At 44.3% G+C, this 19,267-nt stretch overlaps 1 protein-coding gene across 3 annotated transcripts in view; it reads right to left on the reverse strand.

Moving 5' to 3' along the window:
• arhgef6 (Rac/Cdc42 guanine nucleotide exchange factor (GEF) 6) overlaps window positions 1-19,267 on the reverse strand; it is a 168,955-nt gene that overhangs the window by 36,739 nt on the left and 112,949 nt on the right. For all 3 annotated transcript variants that reach the window (XM_048544625.1, XM_048544626.1, XM_048544624.1), the window contains exons 9-12: window positions 16,484-16,606; window positions 9,034-9,172; window positions 6,078-6,137; window positions 1,697-1,843 (exon numbers count right to left, since the gene is read on the reverse strand). In XM_048544625.1, the coding sequence (XP_048400582.1) occupies window positions 1,697-1,843; window positions 6,078-6,137; window positions 9,034-9,172; window positions 16,484-16,606 (469 nt within the window). The remainder of the gene's footprint in view (window positions 1-1,696; window positions 1,844-6,077; window positions 6,138-9,033; window positions 9,173-16,483; window positions 16,607-19,267) is intronic.

The raw sequence follows: 19,267 nt of genomic DNA on the forward strand, positions 1-19,267 counted from the left end.
TTTGTAATTAAAGAGGGGAATTTTCCATAGCTTTGATTCATGTAATGTAAATGATGGAGCCAAATATCAGCTTGGTGCTTTTTCAGATAATTTGAAATGCAGCCACTTTAAACTAAATGCCCATGAAACATTTGGAAAAGGATTTTAAAAAGTGATCCACTGTTGCCCTTCTCCTCACCCCATCCGAGGCAACAGCAAAAAGTGGCAGAATCCCAAAAGCGCTAAGAAACACGGGACAAACTGGGGCCAAATTCAGGAAAATCCCTGGGAAATTCACTCAATATACCTGACTTCTCTTCCTAAGCAAGTATGTTGATTTCTTGGGCTGTAAAAGGAATCAGCGCCAGTCATCTCCCTCCATGAAGCCAACTTTCATGTATTGCAGTTCATGACATCAGTTATACAGTACTAGCCCTGCCTGTCATAAATCATGCAATTAGAACTTACAGTATAAAAAGGACTGTGGATGCTGTAAATGAGGAGCACAAACAGAATTATCAGAATTAACAGAAAAGCTCAGCAGGTCTGGCAGAATCTGTGGACAGAAATCTGAGCTAATGTTTCAGCTCCAGTGACCCCTCGTCAGAACTCTGCTTTCTCTCCACAGATGCTGCCAGACATACTGAGTTTCTTCGTTGGGGGAAGGGGGGAAAACGGGTCAGTGTGAACTCGATGGGCAGAATGGCCTACTGCAGGAATTCAATGATTCTACGCTAGGTCATAACTGCCTGCCCCAAAATTACTATTTCCAAGAAGTCCTCATTTAGCAGGTCAGCGCTGACAATACAGCTAAGACTCCCCCCTCCACCACTGCTGTCAATTCTGAATGAGCTGCTTCAGTCATCTTAGCCTTTCTCAGTTGAATCACTCTTGACTTTTTTTTTTAAAATCTAGTGTTACCTTCAGACTTCCTCAACTTTGCACAGATGGCCATGAAATATTTTTTACCTTGTTCAATTCTGCAAGCTTGATCCGAAACCACTAGCTATGTGTCCTGGGTTTCTACTGTTTCTGGTCTAAACCACGTTCTCTTTACGTCAGTCATGAGTACAAACACTCTCAGCAGCCTAGCATTCCTTTCAAACCAATTCATCATTGCGGGTCACAACTTCTGTTTCAACCTTTGCCATGTTCCAGCAGACACATTGCTGTTCCTTAACACTGCTCAGCACTCTGACTCCTAATCCTATTTAGCAGTTTAGTACTGCCACCCCTTTCACTCCCCCTCAGATCCAGGTAGTTCTTGACTCTCCTTCCCTACTGCAAAAATCCAGAACCGTACACAACAGGCAAAACTGAAATAGAAACAAAGTATGGAGGAACTCAGCAAGTCTCTCAGTATCTGTGGAGAGAGAATCAAAGTTAACACTGAGTTCAGTACAAAAAGTGTCATTTTGGATCTGAAACATTAACACTGCCAGGCCTGCTGAGTTTCTCTAGCCTTTTCTGCTTTTATTTCAGATTTCCAACACCTATGGTACTTTACTTTTATTTAAAATTGGAAACCAATCCATTAATTTTGATTATAGAACTATAACCAAGCACTGTAAAACATTGTACCAGCTCACAATTAGAACTGGTAACTCTATTTTGTAATTCAAAGCTTCAAATCCAGTGACAACAAAGCTGTAGTATAAACCACGGACAGAAGTATATCTGTCCTTATACTATAAGCCAACATTGTTAGTCTCCTTACCTCACTTGCTCCACACTGCACCATGACCTGGGACATGTAAATGACGCTTCCAAGGGTCTTGATGTCTTCACCCTCCCAGCCCTGAATTTGCTCAGACAATATCTGTAGCTCGAGTTGCTTCCTCTTTCGCAGTTCCTGACATTGAGACTGGTGAGAAAAAGAGCACTGTTACAGGAACAAATGGCACTGGCTGCTGTTTCTCAAGCAGTAAACAGGATCAGGGATTCAACAGGATATTCACACACCTGTACTCATGATAAACATCTTGCATTTATATAGTGCCTTTAACAGAGTAAACCAACCAACAGCAGCTCCACAACAATGCAATCAGGTAAAGAAGGCTGGCACCAAACAACAGGAGATATCAGGAAAGCTAACAGGTTTTAGGGAGTGTCTTAGAAGAGGGGCGGGGGGAGGGAAGGTAGATGTTTCAGGGGAAGGGGCTGCTCCAGGTTTTAGGTCCTTGGCAACAAAAGACCCAGTCATGAATCATGGAGTGACTGATTGAAATGTGGGATGCACAGGAGGAGAAGACAGGTTTTGAAGTGCTATTTTGGCAGAAGGGAGGAAGGTGGAGATTGCTGAGATAGGAGCATGAGGCGCCATCTACGGATTCAAAAACAAGGGTCAAGCTTTAAAACTGAGGCTTTGAGAGATTGCGGTAAATGCAGTGCAGGTCAATGAGTACTTGGAGGTAACGGAGAGATGGGGCTTGGTGCGAGTTAGAAGACACACAGAAAACCACTAGAACAAACAATCCCTTCTCTCTTCGTCAAAAACAAGTCGTCCGTGGTTGAACATTAACAATATGCCTTTTTCTCATTACAAGGAAACATGTATAATTTCACAATAAGCCCAAACTAGTTTGTTAGCTAGCTACAAGCGAGGGTCAAGAAATCAATGGACTTTGATAATAATGTCATGAACTTCACCTGCCAAAGCTGGAAGAGTTTAATGATGCTACAGTTTTTATATGAAATGTAAAAATCACTCTGTGCTTGTAATGCCCACCCTGTGAGAAGACGATTGGTGGGAAACGGACGGTGATTCTGGGCAAAGGACATCCCAAAATGCTTCATAGCCAAGTACTTACTTTGAAATGTAAATACTACAGTAATGTGGTGGCTAATTGCTGCACAGCAAACTCCTTAAAACTACCGAGAGATATCAGGGAGTGAGAATTATCTGTATGACCGAAGAATAAACATTAACCAAGGCAACAGGGAGAATTCCTCTGCTCCTCTTCAAATTGTGGCTGTGGGTTTTTTGTTTGGACATCTTGAGGGGCAGACTTGGCCTCGGTTTTATGCCTCATTCCAAAGATGCCAGCACTCCCTCAGTATGCCATCGGAGTAGCAGCTTTTGCATGTACACGTGTCCTTGGATCATGGGTTTAACATATCCTTTTGACTTCAAGACCAGAAGCTGCTCTCAGAAGCACAACCAATGCATGGCATCCCTTCCCCAGTACAAAATGCAGGACACTAAAACAGGTACTGACCAATACAGATAATACCTGAGATCTTGCAGCACAGGGGTTGTGTCCCTACTCTGGAACATAAAGGTCATGGAAGGGATGGCTTATCATGGCCAAACAGCTTCATCAGCCTGGAGATCCTTCTAACTTGCCAGATGGTAGGCAGAGGAGTTGGAAGAATCTCCTGGTCAGACATCGTGCATAAGGCAATCACAAACACACTGCTGCATTTTACCCACTAGTGCAGACTAATCCAATGCAAGTTCACAGCCCAACCCTCAGAAAGGATTGGCAGATGGACCGACCAGACACCCAATGGGCGCGCTGGAGTCATGAAATTTTAACAGTACTTGGGCTGGGAGTTAAGGAAAGAGTCAAACTGCCAGAATTATCAAATATCAACACATTGGAGTGGATGTGGTTTATTTAGGCTTTCTGAAGATTTTTAACAAAGTCCCACAGAAGAGATTCATGTGCAAATTTTAAATATATGGGATTGGGGATAGGATGTTCAGCTGGATAGAAAATTGGTTACCAAACAGGAAAGAGTAGGAAAAGTGGGTCTTTCTCAGAATGGTGGGCACCCTGGTTGGGTACCACAGCGATCGGAATGAAGACCCCAGCTATTCACAAGATTTAGACAAGGGAACTCAAACTTAAATGTCAACATTTGCAGATGACACAAAGCTGGGTGGGAGGGTGAGCTGTCAGCAGGATGCAGAGATATTACAGTGTGATTTGGATAGGCTGACTGAGTGGATAAATGAAGAATCACGTGGAGAAATGAGAGTTAACCTATTTGGTAGCAGAAGTCAGAAAGCAGATTATTACATGGATGGCTGCAAATTGAGAGAGGGGAGTATTTAATGAGACCTGGGTGTCCTTGTGCACCAGTCGTTGAAGATAAGCATGCAGGGGCAGCAGGCAGTGAAGAAGGCAAATGGTATGTTGGCCTTCAATGCAAGAGGATGTGAGCACAGGAGCAGGGATGTCCTGCTGCAAATGTACAGGGCACTAGTGAGACCATACCTGGAGTATTGAGTGCAGTTTTGATCTCTTTATCTGAGGAACGATGCTGTGGCGATAGAGGGAGTGCAGTGAAGGTTTCCCAGGCTGATTCCTGGGATAGTAAGACTGTTGTACGAGGCAACACTGAGTAGGAGAACCAGGGATCGTTGTTTAAGGGGTTAACCTTATAGAACTGACATGAGGAGAAATTTCTTCACTGAAAGAATGGCGAGTCTATAAGAAAGACTTTCTAGAGAAAGTGGTTGGAGCTAAGACATTGTGTGTGTTCAAAAAGGAGACCGGTGCAGCTCTTATGGATGAAGAGATTGGGGAAATGGGGAAATTGGGAGGATGTAGGCAGGATAAGGGTACTGAGCTCGATGATCAGCCATGATCATATTGAATGGTGCAGCACGCTCGAGGGTTCAAATGGCCTACTCCTGCTCCTAGCTTCTACTTTTCTGTGTTTATTCCAGCATGGACAGTATTTTACTTTAATTTGAAGGTTAGGAAGAAACTGTTTAGTGACATTCAAACTCGTGGGTTGTGATAAATGGCTTTCCTTTAGGAACTGCTCTAAAGCCAGAAATCTTACGGTCAAAATAACTAGCAAATCAGCGACACAAGAAATTAGGAGAATGTTCTTTAAACGGTGGGGTATATTCTGGAAGGGTAGTGGAAGCAAATACCAGAGATAACTTCCAAAAGACAACTGACATATGGTCAAAGATGATGGATTGACACTTTGGGGAAAAACTAGTGTTGTGGGGCAAAAACCGGGTGCAGAGTTAGTACAGGTACAATGGTTCAAGTCGCTTCCTTGCATGTTGTAAGTTTACATGATTATGGATGTTAAATATAATAATGTTCCTCAGCTTGATCTTTAAGTAAGTAAAGATGATGGAATTATTAAAATGAAGGCACAACATACTGGAGAGGAAAGGAGTCAACCTCAGCTTCTTGTTCGCTACTTATGGCCACAAGAAATTGGTGACTAACGCAGAACAGAGAAAGTGCCCAACATGACCCTGGAAATTTCACACTTAATCATTCAAACAAGTGAGCAGTCACATCATAATACTGGGAAATAAAACTCACATCATAGCTACAGCAAGCTTCACTGAAATTACACAAATGCTTCAGCTATTTACAGTGTTTTCAATGATAGGGGCTCAGGAGGAAGAGGACTGGGGAATTACCACACCAAGTACCTGTCAATGTCAACGGTCATCAACAAAGGAAATCGCTCAGAAGACAATGGATTACACTTCAGAATTATCATTGTGTAACTTATAAATGTTGCAAAGGGGTCCACAGCCAATGAAGTGGATCCACTGTATAAACGTGCAAGTAAGACCCAAAAACAAGAATTAAAAATAGTCATCAGATCACCTGTTTCATGATTTTGACTGAAGGATAATTATTTAACATCAACACAAACTCCCCAGCACTTCCTCAAGATCCTGCTAATGAGATCATATACTTCAGAGCCTTGTTTTAAAAGGCGATCTGACAGACTGCACCTCTGACAGTACAGCATTCCCAGGATACTGCAACAGGAGCGGCAGCTCTGACTTTGTGATCAAATCCCTGGAATGCAACTTGAACCAAACACCTTCCAACTAACAAACTGAGCACCAGTGACTAAATCATGGCTGATAAAGAACAAGAAAGGCACTGATCAAGGATGGAACAGATTGGTTATCCAAGTTCCAAAGGATATCGGTACCTGCAAGATGTGAACAAAAGTCCATCCTATTCCAAAACTGCACCTGCAAACTAGTATTAAGTCAACAAAGAATGTGTCATGGAAGATCTCCCTGAAGGCTCAGTAATGAGGCTGAACATATCTGTAGGATTGACAGGCCAAGCCCAAAAAACGATATTGCAACCTACCACTAAATTTTTGAATGCTGTCATTCCTTTTAAAATGTCCGGATAATCAGGATGGGATTCCTGAAAAACAAAGTGTAAAATTCAACAAAGCATTTTAAAAACATGTGAAGAAAGAACATTACATTTTGACAACAACATCAACAACACTGGATATCCCAAGGTACTCCACCATAACTTACTTAATTTTGAAGTGCAGTCAATCTTTTGGAACTCAGTGGCTGAAGATGGGTGTTGTTGCTGAGGCCTGAACTCTCTATCTACCTGAACTGCTCCGGACAAAGGGCTGATGAGCTTCCAAAATACAAAGGATGGGCTTGCCAAACCATTTTAAGAGTAAACCACAATGTGGGTTTGGAGTTAGATATTTGAAATACACTATGCACTTAGTGCGGACCCTCCGACAGAGCGGCGCTGACCCAGTACTGGAGTGCCTGCCAAGATAAAGTGCTCGAGCATATTGAACGGGGATTTCCTCATAAAGACAGAAGATCTATATAAGTGGTTTGAACTGGCATGACCTTTGTCTGCAATATTGTGCTTAACAAGATGATCACACTTTAGCTACACGTCAAACACAATTCTGGGCAGTAACGTGCAATGTGTATTCTTGATAAACACAATTCAGGCAGATTCCCACGCGGGTCTGGGTATCACGGGTAGGGAGCTGGAGATGTAGCTTTCCCAGCTCCTCTTGGCGAAGAATGAGCGGAAGAATTGCAGCCTTATTTTGGGACATTTCTTTGCTGTTCTGCAGAAACGGGAAGCAAAAGTGAAGCTTTCTGTGGGGACAGCTGTTTCACACAGCAGACTAAACTGTTGAATGAGCTCAGAAACAGGAGCCTGTGGAATTCTGGAGTATCCAGCCTGTCGTCGCCCGAGGAGGATTCGTTAGCGTGGTCTTGCTGGCATTAACTGTAACCGGAGATCCTTGGCACAATGGAATGATTAGTGTAGGGCATGGGCTACTGTGACAGCAAGAGCTTGGAGTAACTTTGGGACCGTACTGATCATTCTACACTCGTCAGAAGTGGGGTATTACATCAAAGTTAAGACTTTGTCGTTTCTGGGCTTTGTGTTCTGGTTCTCCAAGAAGAAACAACAAGAAGTGTTGCAAAGAGACTTGTCAGGGAGGAAGTCTAAACACAATACACCAATTTGACCCCATTGCTCTTACATATAAAATGAGTTATCATAGCCCACTCTCAGTCATTGTTGTCTTCAAACCCTTGTGTATGTCATGGGTGCAAAAAGTACAAGGTTAATGAATTATTACTAACAGTGGCAAAAACCGTTAGCCCAGCCTCAATGGCACAATGCAATCACCCCCAGTGTAGGGCTGACATTAAACGATGAAGCAAGGCAAACAGCAGCACCACTTCTGTAAACACATTGTCCTGGTTTATGTGAGTGGGTGACTGGGCTGGCCATTAGTTCAGGCTCTCATGCTGCACTGACTGTGTGCCCTGCACCACTTTTTCAATCAGCATGTGGTCACAGATTATTGCAGAGAAATGCAAGATAAGATTGTGCAGAATGCAGAGAATCTGTTTCGTCAGCAAAGAGCTCAGCACTCATCCAACCTAATACCGGAAAAGAAAGCAGACCCAGAGTTCACTGTACAGGGAAAGACTATTTTCACCAGGAGGGTCAGGTTATAAAGGGAAATAGCCCTGGTGAGTTTCAGCAAGAAGTGGGGAAACTGTGATAGGTTCCAACATTGGGGCATGAGCTCCCCACAGTCTAATGTGCACAATCCAGATGGATGGGAGTATCAGCCAAGGATATGGCTCGATGGGAGCACTATGGGGATGTCACAGTGAGATTCAATACGTCCCTCAGACAGGTTAGCTGGTTCCATCTGAGCATCAAATTGGAAATATGGGTCAACTGCAAGGCTTTCAACACAGCATGGAGGTAAAAGGCAAGGCAGCAAAAGATCCTAGACCTCAGAAAAAGAGAAGTGGAGTTGGGCAACTGTTGAGTAGAATGGAGCGACAAACAGTGCTGGGAGCTGACAGTAAACGCGGTGGGCTGTCAGAACACAATTTCTGCACTTCAATGATGACGCATACTGAGCCAGTAGGGGCCCACTTCTCACTGAGGTCAGGATGCCACATAATATCATCAAAGGAAATGCTGACTATTACCACTCTCACCCCATATCAGTCATCAATAGATATCAGCTCGTCCGCTCTGGTTTTACAAAAATAGAGACTTATGTAACATCTAGTAAATCCTACAAACTATTCAGGCTACGTGACAACCTGTACGTTGGTTTGGAATGAACAATGTTGATACACTGGGCTGTCAGGACACTGCCTTCTTGTGTGAGCACTATCTTACTTGATGTCCTGAGGGAGAAAGAGAAACTCAGTCTGGGGCGAATGTATACTTTCAGACCCAAGCCAATATGATGGACTCTTAACTATACTCAGAAGCCCTGGCAGGATATGGTAGGATGCCTTTTCAATTTGTGTAACGTAGTGCTTACTGACATCCCCCAGAAACCGCCTTGCTCAAGTTTGAAGGCTGTTCCAATCTGGGCTCCCTGCCTGCATCTCCCTTCACAAATGCTCCTCATGTTTGAAGCTCAAAATTGAAAAGGCATCCTACCATCTCTCTCAGGAGGCATGCAGAATAAATGCAATGCTCACAAACCCATGTCTTTAAAACAAGAAAGTTAAGTGTTAGAACACTGAAATCTAAACAGAAAATGCTGGAAAAACACAATAGGCACCCTGAAAAGATAGGGAGATTAACAGTGTATGTAAATATTTTTCATCAACATCCTTCACCGGGCTCCGTGTGAAATGTTTTCAGAATCTGATGGCCTCACAGTTAGCTGTGATGTTCTGTGTTTATCTAGGCGTCTACATTTTTCCATGGAAACGTGACCACAGATGCAGACAAGACTTCCTGGCCGGAGACCACACCGCTCAGATCCTGCTGCTTATACCTCCATGTGTCGTTCCAGTTCCTGGAGTAATGCTGGATACTTGTCTAGTCTTAAAAACGGTTTGCTGAGGCTCGTCGTTAAGATCAGAATGCCGGGGCTGCTCGCTCCTTGTCTTTCCATAAATTTATCCAACTCCTCACTGCCAGAACACACAGAATAAAATTTTAAAGTGTTTTACCAATAGCGAGAACAGCTTGAACAGTTTACAAAACAGTTACGAACGAGTGTGTGTGTATGGCGTTCAGGTCAGGCCTCTTGTACCTCAAGGAGGCCATTTGGAGAATAAGAACAAGGATTCACCATGTTGTTGCACGAGGGCTAAAGAGTGACATATTAAAAAATTTAAACAATGAGGATAGATTACACAGCCTAGACTTGTATCTCTTCAGGCTTACAAATTTTTGAGTAATCCAATTAAGGAGCTTCAAACATGAGGAGCATTTGTGAAGGGAGATGCAGGCAGGGAGCCCAGATAGGAACAGCCCTCAAACTTGAGCAAGGCAGTTTCTGGGGGATGTCAGCAAGCACTACGTTACACAAATCAGAACAGGGGATCAGGAGTGCTCTCTCCCATACAAAAAATATATAAATGCAGGGTGTCAATTGGCAATTTCAAGGCTGGGATTTATCAATCTTTTGAATGGCTCCATATGGCAAGGCTTCACTGTAAGAAGAGAAGGCTGGAGCAGAGATGAGGAGATTCAATACACATATTTGGACAGAGCAAACAAGGAGAAATTGCTTCCAATGGAAGGTCGATTCATTACCAGAGAAACACAGACCAAAGAGAATCGACAGAAGAATCAAAAAGGGGAGGGGGAGATATTTTTTGCATGTCATTGACTGTGATCCGGAACAGGCTGCTGGTAAAGGCAGCAGAGATCGATTCAAGAGCAAGTTTACAAGGAGACTAGGATAAATACTTTAGGAATATAATGTTCAGGGATATGGGGAAAGAGCAAGGGAATAGCATTTATTGGGCAGATTGTTACAAGAGGCAAGGACAAGCATAATGGGTCATGTTTACTCCTCCCATTATAGAGCTATGGATCTACAATTTGACGAACAGCCCTTCTGAGGGGGTCTAGTGGTGCAGTGGCAATGTCTCTACCTCTGAGCCAGGAGGCACAGGTTCAAGTCCCACCTGCTCCAAAGGTGAGCTACAACATCTCTGAACAAACTGATTTGAAAATATCTTTGAACATTAACGTGGAGTCCCCTTTCCTGACAATGTTTTTAGTATCTTATTGTAAAGTTCCTTTATCCACGCTATACGCGCATGTCATCCGTTCTACAAACTCACTAGGAGGCAATACGAACTGCAGATGCTGGAAGCCAGGGTCTTTGGGTTAGGGCAAAGGGTTTCAGCCCGAAACGTCAACTTCCCTGCTCCTCTGATGTTATCTGACCTGCTGTGCTTTTCCAGCCTCACACCTATAGGTATAAACTCACTACCTTTTCAGTCAATTTCCACTTGTGGCAGGAGGCCCAGGGAATATAAGATATAGAGTAGGCCATTGAGCTCATCGAGTTTGCGCCCCATTCAATGGCTGATCTAATAATCCTCAATGCTACTTTCCTGCCTTTTCCGATAAGCCTTGATTGTCTTACTGATTAAAAATCTGTTTAGCTCAGCCTTGAATATACCAAACTACCCTACATTCCTCTGCGGTGAAAAATTCCTCAGATTCACAGCCCTCAGAGAAAAAATTCTGCCTGCTTCAAGAGGGCAATGGAAAAAGATTCAATAATAGCTTTCAAAAGGAGTACTGGATGTTTGAAAATAATTGTAAGGCTACGAGGAAACAGCAGGGAATGTTACTGAATGGATAGATCATTCAAAGAGCTAGCACCAATATGATTGCCAGAACAGTCTTTAGCAGATGCATTGCCCACCATTTAGTGAATACAGGTAGCCTGGAATAACTGATCATCAATTCTTGACTCATCCCACTCAGTCAAAACACAACTCAATATTTCTTTAAGTTCATCATTCCGAAAAAATGATTTGAAGACTGAAAAGTATTCTTTTGCTCACGTTTTTAAACAATGTAAATTATGCTGAGCATATTTGCCAGGGCATAATTTTAAGGTGATTGGAAGTACAGGGGAAATATGAGGGGTAGGTTCATCACACCGAGTGGTAGATGTGTGGGGTGTGCTGCCGGCAGTGGGAGTGAAGTCAGATACTTTAGAGACTTTTAAGCGACTCTTGGACAGGCACATGGAACAAAGAAAATTACAGCACAGCCCTTCGGCCCTCCAAACATGTCCCGATCAAGATCCTCTGTCTAGACCTATCAAAATGTAGGGTATGCAGGGTAAATTGATCTTAGTAGGATAACAGGTCAGCACAATATTGTGGGCCGAAGGGCCTGTACTGTGCTGTACTGTTCTACGTTCTAAAATGTTTGGTAGGTAATACCAAGGTCAAGTCCTATTGCCCAACACTGCCCTCTAGTGCACAACAAATAACTACAAACGAGTGTAAACATGCCATTCACTGCTGATGTAATCACCCAGCATTCCAAGATGCTTCACACTTCAACCATTTCCTAGTCTCAGATCAGGTTCACGCGAGAAACTATATTAAATTAGATTAGCCTTCACTGAAGATTTGGGATTGCAATTTTCAATTCCATTGGTCCACAGTTAATGGCACTGTTTGGGACCGAAAGGAAAATTCTCTCATTCCACTTGTTTGAAAATGAGACCATCTCCGCCCCAAAAAAAGTAATGATATCTGCCAAGGTCTCAATTTTCATATTAACTTGAGTTGGAATTAGCACACTTAGTTTGGCAATTATGGCCCTTCATGAAAAACAAGGCATCAAGAATATTTAAATAACAGGTCTGCAAAATATTCTTTCTGAAACCCAGTTAGAACACTAAGGTAGTGAAACATGTAGGATTGAAAAATTAAAGTTTGAGTAGATTGGTGAGCATGTCTACAACCTCATTGAAAAATTAGTTTGCTCCATCACTAACTTCTCTCATCAGATTCACTTGAGAGGTTCTCTGTTGATCTTTCAGCTGAATGTAACAGGTCACATACCCACCACTGAAATATTCAAGGGGGGGGGGGAAGAGAGGGGGCGACGAGGAGGAGGAAAGGGTGGGGCGGGGGGGGGGGGGGGTTTCTCCTCAGTCTTGCAGCCAGCCAATGTTTATCCTTCATCAACACCAGGAGAGAGGTTATTTGGTCATAAATCACATTGTTGTTTCTAGGACACTGATGTGCATAAACTGGCTGCTAGATGTCCTGAGGAGCTGCATAAATGCAGGATTTCCTTTTCCTCTGGGCACTGAGTTTGCTCACTATCACAAAGAGTGGATAATCACATGAAGTTCAGTGGAATAGCCAATACTGACACACAAAATAAGGTGCACAACAGGTGCAGGCATTCAGCCGAATGAGTCAACTCTTGTACAGCAGTTCTGGTGGTTTCCTGACTCCTTCAAAATTCAGCATTTTTTATTTCTCCCTCAAATACAGATCCAATTCTTGTTTGAAAGCTCTTATGATTCTGTAAATCTTACCCTTCTAAACAGGGGATTATGTAAATCGTAATGAGTAAGGGGTCACCCATTTCAGACAGAGATGAGGAGGAATTTCTTCTCTTTCTTACCACAGAAGTTTGTCAACACTGGGTTCATTAAATACATTCAAAGCTGAGTTAGACAGATTTTTAATTTGTAGGGAAATCAAGAAATATGGGGAAAAGGCAGGGAAGTGGAGTTCAAGATTATCAGATCAACCATGATCTCACTGAGATGGGTTAGTGAAACAGACTTGATGGGGTGAAAGATTACATTTTCTACGCTCATGGAAGGTATCAAATTGTTGTAAAAACCTGACTGGTTTGTTGCTATTTTTTAAGGTTCGGGGCCTGTCAATCCAATCTGTTGCAGTCTGAGTGTGACTCCAGGCCAACACTGCTGAATAAACAGCCACTCAGGAAACACTACATGGCTGTGGCCTTTCAGAGAAACGGGAAGAAAAAAAAACAACTGGGCGAGGTCTTTTAAAATTGTGACAGGGTTTTGATGAGCTAGATATAAAAGGTGTTGTAACCTGAAAAGTAACTTAAGACTAGGGGCGATTAAAATGATACAATAACTAACAAATCCAACCAGGGCTATGGGAGAAGCCTCTTTATTCAGAGGCCAAAGAGACTGTGGAACCTGCCCCGACAGGGAACAGCTGAGATAAATAATACAGTACATTTAAGGAGAAGGTGAATAAACAAACAGCAGTGAAAGGCTATAGTGCCACAGCAAGATGAAGAGCGTTTGCAGGAAGCTTGTGTGGACCAGAGACACTGGCATTGACTTGGTTCGCTGGTTAGTTCCTTTCTGTGATGGAAGCCGAGAGTGTTCAGATAAGGGATGGTCAATAAGCACTGTTTCAGAGATAACAGGAACTGCAGATGCTGGAGAATCTGAGATAACAAAGTGCAGAGCTGGATGAACACAGCAGGCCAAGCAGCATCTCAGGAGCAGGATAGTTGACGTTTCGGACCTAGACCCTTCTTCAGAAATGGGGGAGGGAAGAAGGTTCTAAAATAAATAGGGAGAGCGGAGGGGGGGAAGACGGATAGAGGATGGATAATGGGGAAAGATAGGTGGAGAGGAGACAGGTCAAAGAGGCAGGGATGGAGCCGGTAAAGGTGAGCATAGGTGGGGAGGTAGGTCAGTCCAAGGAGGACGGACAGGTCAAGGGGGCAGGATGAGGTTAATAGGTAGGAGATGGGGGTGGGGCTTGAGGTGGGAGGAGGGGATAGGTGAGAGGAAGAACAGGTTAGGGAAGCGGGGACGGTTTTGGGATAGGAGGTGGGAGGGGAGATTTTGAAGCTTGTGGAGTCCACATTGATACCATTGGGCTGCAGGGTTCCCAAGTGGAATATGAGTTGCTGTTCCTGCAACCTTCGGGTGGCATCATTGTGGCACTGCAGGAGGCCCATGATGGACATGTCATCTGAGGAATGGGAGGGTAAGTTGAAATGGTTCGCGACTGGGAGGTGTAGTCGTTTATTGCGAATTGAGCGTTGGTGTTCTGCAAAACGGTCCCCCAAGCCTCCGCTTGGTTTCCCCAATGTAGAGGTAGCCACAACGGGTACAGCGGATACAGTATACCACATTGGCAGATGTGCAGGTGAACATTTGCTTGACGTGAAAAGTCATCTTGTGGCCTGAGATGGGGTTGAGGGGGGAGGTGTGGGGGCAGGTGTAGCACTTCCTGCGGTTGCAGGGAAAGGTACCGGGTGTGGTGGGGCTGGAGGGGAGTGTGGAGCTGAGAAGGGAGGCACGGAGAAAGTGGTCCCTCCGGAAAGCAGATAAGGGTGGGAAGGAAAATTGTCTTTGGTGGTGGGGTCGGACTGCGGATGGTGGAAGTGTTGAAGGAAGCGTCCCACCCCCTTGACCTGTCCATCCTCCCCAGACTGACCTATCTCCGCCCTAACTCCCCATTTACACTCATCTTTACTGGCTCCATCCCTGCTTCTTTGACCTGATGTCTCTTCTCCACCTATCTTCTCCTTTATCCATCGTCTATCCGCCTCCCCCTCTCTCCCTATTTATTTCAGGACCTCCTTCCCCTCCCCCATTTCTGAAGGAGGGTCAAGGCCTGAAACATCAGCTTTCCAGCACCTCTGGTCAATAAACACTGGCCTTGATTGCAAAGCCCACGTCCTGCCATTTTATCGAAAACATGTATTGCTGTCTGGTTACCTCGGCAACTTCTCCGCTGTGACCACAGGATCTCACCCTCGATAATTACAGGTCAGACCAAAGAAACACTTGCATTCTCTCACATCAAACAAAACCACAGGACATCCCAAAGTGCTTCAAAGCCGATGAACTACTTTCGGAATGTACTCACAAATGTAATGTGGCAAATGAAGAAGCCAATTTGGACAAAGCAAGATCCCACAAACTGAAATCTATTAATGGTCAGTAAGAAGTGCTGGCTGAAGACACTGTAGGGAACTTTGTGATTTTTCTTCAAAATAACAAGTGTTTTGGGATCCTCTCATCCACCTAGGACACGAAGAGAATTCGGGACCAAGTCTTCCAGTATCTGGGCCACTTATGTCTTGAGTAAAGAGCAATATTTGTGGGATCCTAGTCTGTGCATCATGTGGATGATTTGCCTGCACTTCAAACTCGTCCTAAGTTTGCTCTGGGAAATCTGATGAAGCAAAAGCAACGCAAAAACAGAGCTCTGTTGCCTCAGCAAATGTCATTAAATACCGTACAAGGCATTTCAATCAATACTGCTTAGCCACAAAACCTTCCAATGCTAGGGCAGATGCGCAGCTGTTGCTTTACCAGAAGTATTTATTACTCTTTACACAGGTGGGGTAGTGAATCTCAAACTCAGAAGGTCATGGAGATTTAGGTCATCGAGTATATTCAAGGTAAAGATTGACAGATTCCTGATGTGACAAACACGAAGGGACATGGGAATAGAGCAGGAAATTGGTCCTGAGTCAAATGGTTAGCCATGATCGGACTGAAAAGCAGAACAAGGGGACGTGTACCTAAGATGCTGCTTGGCCTGTGTTCATCCAGCTCCAGACTTTGTTATCTTGTACCCTGCCCCCTGCTCATTTTCCTTATGTTTCTTTGTGTAAATAAACTTCCCACTAATGTACAATTGGAGAAATGGGTCTAACTGTTATCCAAAATTACATAGATAACAAGGTGAATAGCTGGATGAACACAGCAGGCAGCATCGGAGAAGCAGGAAAGCTGACGTTCCAGGCCGCGGCCCTTTTTCTGAAAGAGGGTCTTTCAGAAGAAAGGTCGAGGCCCAAAACGCCAGCTTTCCTGCTCCTGTGATGCTGTTTGGCCTGCTGTGTTCATCCAGCTCTACACCTTGTTATCTCAGATTCTCCAGCATCTGCAGTTCCTACTATCTTTGACCCAAAATTACATCTGGTGATTAATATATAAATTAATTCCCATGGGTGCAGCAGTAAATTCAAATTAATTTTAATCCTAGCTCTCCATCTGGGAGAAGTTTTCTGAAGAAGGGTCCCAACCAAAACATTAATGTTCCTGCTCCTCTGATGCTGCCTGGCCTGTTGTGTTCCTCCAGCTTCACAGTGTGTTATCTTCAAGTTAAAATATAGCTGTTCACACACAGGAGTACTGTGTCACAATACCTGCAACACCTAAACCATTTTCAGCAATAAAAATCTTTTCATTTTGACTAAGTATGAAATTATTTCATTCACAAAGAGGATTCCTTTGAAACACTTGTAACACAGAACTCCACACCCCTCCTAATCGTTTCAAACCTGTTAATACAAGTTTATGCGGAATATAAATAAACAAACAAACAAACAGTTCCACAAGACTGTAAGACATTGCAATTTTTAATGTATCACTTTGTAAGCATTATCCCCTCTTTAAATACGAACAGCCCACCCAGGGAGATTTTTACCTGTGTTGTGTGAGCACGTTGACAGCGGATGGGTGGTTGGCACAGTATGTGAGATATAGTGACTTCATCTGGGGCATGAGATTAAGGAAGCAACCACCAACCTTCTGCTGGGAATCTGGTAACCTGAGAATCAAATAATTTACAAGTTACATCATAAGCGCATAATCCAGTCTGACATGCCCGGTGCCGAGGGAGCGCCGCACCGTCAGAGGCTCGGTGCCGAGGGAGCGCCGCACCGTCAGAGGCTCGGTGCCGAGGGAGCGCCGCACCGTCAGAGGCTCGGTGCCGAGGGAGCGCCGCACCGTCAGAGGCTCGGTGCCGAGGGAGCGCCGCACCGTCAGAGGCTCGGTGCCGAGGGAGCGCCGCACCGTCAGAGGCTCGGTGCCGAGGGAGCGCCGCACCGTCAGAGGCTCGGTGCCGAGGGAGCGCCGCACCGTCAGAGGCACACTCTCTCAGCTGCAACATCAAACTGAGTTCTCTTCTCCCCTGTTGGGCAATGGTGACTGGTCCAGTGGTATTAATTCTCAGCTGAGCAGAAAGCACTGTGCTAGTGGCCAATATATATCTTAAAACAGCATGAAACACTTAAGTACTCACTCTTCTCACTACTGCCTGTGGTATTGTGCTGCATGTAAAGTAGTTTTCATACATCCAACATTATTACCTCAAAGAGACAGTAGGAACTTCTGATGCTGGAATCAGAGATAACACTGTGTGGAGCTGGAGGAACAGGAAAGCTGACGTTTCGGGTGACGACACTTCTTCACAAAATCAAAAATGTAACCCAACCAAACGTCAGCTTTCCTGCTCCTCTGATGCTGCCTGGCCTGCTGTGCTCATCCAGCTCCACACTGTTATTTCTTATCATTACCTCAAAGGTAAGTTGTTACTGGAAAGCTCACTTACTGACCACCCTTTAGAGAATAATTCTGATAGGTTTCTATCCGAATTAGTGCCCTCAGTGGTCTCCAAGACTTCCTGGTCGCCTCTCCTCATCGATTTCTGCTCGGGCCGACATTAATAATTAGCGCTCTGATGGTTACAGTCAACCAATGGCACACAGCCCCTTGTGGAAACACCTTGTGAGTACATCACGTCTGGAATTTCCCGTTTGTGTGACCTTAGTGCAACATTTTTCTAAACCATCAGCAGCAGGCTCTTGCTAAAGGGTCACACTCTACAGCTAACCTGTTCCAACGAAGCAATTTGCATGAACAAATCTTTGAGTGGCTGTGCCTGCCTACTTTGTAGCAAAGACATCAGTCACTGTGCACTCAGTCTTATCCCAACAGCAAGAAGTCACTGTCGCTTAGAAAAACAGGAAGTGTAAGTTATAGCCAGCAGGTCAGGCTTCAGCTGTGCAAACAGGTGATGGAATATCACATTTTATCACAGACCTCTGAGGAAGGCCCCTCCATCTCTCCACAGAGGCTGTCAGACCTGCTGAGTATCTCCAACATTTTCTGTTTTCATCTCCAACCTCTAGTATCGACTGTATGTTTTGCTTTTGTACTTAACCCAGTGACTGTGATTGTGGGAGAAGACTTGACTGTGATGTTAAAACCCCATCCAAGTCACTGCAGCAGGCCGCTCGCTGTAATGCTGCACGTGAGAAATATGCACCTTTTTACAATGCAGCATATGCCAGAGATCAGCTCATCTCCAGAGGCAAAATAACCTTGCAACCACCGTTCAGTTGATATTTTGATAGGCGTGTTTACAACCATGAGGGATTTGATAGAATAAATAAGGAGAAACTGTAAGAGGGTCAGTAATCACAAGGACAATGACTATAAATGAGTACTCCTGCCAATAACTGCCTCTTTATAAACTTTCAAACATCGATTCTCTTTCACACACTGCAATATCTTCCATTCTCTGCTCTTCACTCTGAACACTCACAATATTCACTACTCATTCGTCAACAGCTCACAACTGGCTTTGACTACCATCTGTTCTTGTTCTGTGCTTTCTCCTGAAATAGCCTGCCACCTGCCCAACTGGAAGGAAAAATAAATGTTTTCGGAAGCTTATGTCTCACAAAACAGAGTTAACTACTTTGAGCGTGTCATTAACTGTTTCAGCAGAAACACATAACAATTTAACCTGCAAAACTGCTCAAAGTGGCCACAGATAGATATCAGCACCTTCACCTCTCCCTCCATCTGTTAACCTTCTTCATTCACTCAGGGCACTAACAATTTCCTGGGCCACTGGTCACCATATGGTGAGCCCTCTTGTAAGATGCAGCCTTTACTGGTTTGCAAATCTTTACCAACAACCCCAATGGGATAGTGAGCCAAGGGTTGACTCAGAAACCAGCTAGATTCTACCCTGACCAACATTCAGTCAGGGTCACTGAATACCAGCCATTCAGTGCTACAGCCAGTGCTTGGTTTTTTTTTGGTGGGGGGGCGGGGGGGCTTGGTTTTTTTTTGGTGGGGGGGCGGGGGGGTGTGGATTAAGCTAGGTTCAGTTTGAGCTGTGGGCATCGGCTCTGAGGTTGAGTTGATTACAAGGCTGGTAAGCCAAGGCGAGCTGCTCAAGGCGACTGGCCAGAGCAGCAGGTGCAGCATGTGGTGACATGGCTTTGATGAGAGAATGTTGTTGAGACCTGGAACATGGCGGAGACAGATTCTTTACAAACTTTCAAACAGGGTCCTGGAGAAATATTTTCAAATGGAGAATCCAAAGGAGGTGCAGATTAATTGCCCACTCATTCAAAGAGCCAGCACAGGCACGATGGATCAAATGGCCTCCTTCTGTGCTGCTTCACTCTGATTT

The sequence above is a fragment of the Stegostoma tigrinum genome, chromosome 15 (assembly GCF_030684315.1).
Source record: "Stegostoma tigrinum isolate sSteTig4 chromosome 15, sSteTig4.hap1, whole genome shotgun sequence".
Taxonomy (NCBI): domain Eukaryota; kingdom Metazoa; phylum Chordata; class Chondrichthyes; order Orectolobiformes; family Stegostomatidae; genus Stegostoma; species Stegostoma tigrinum.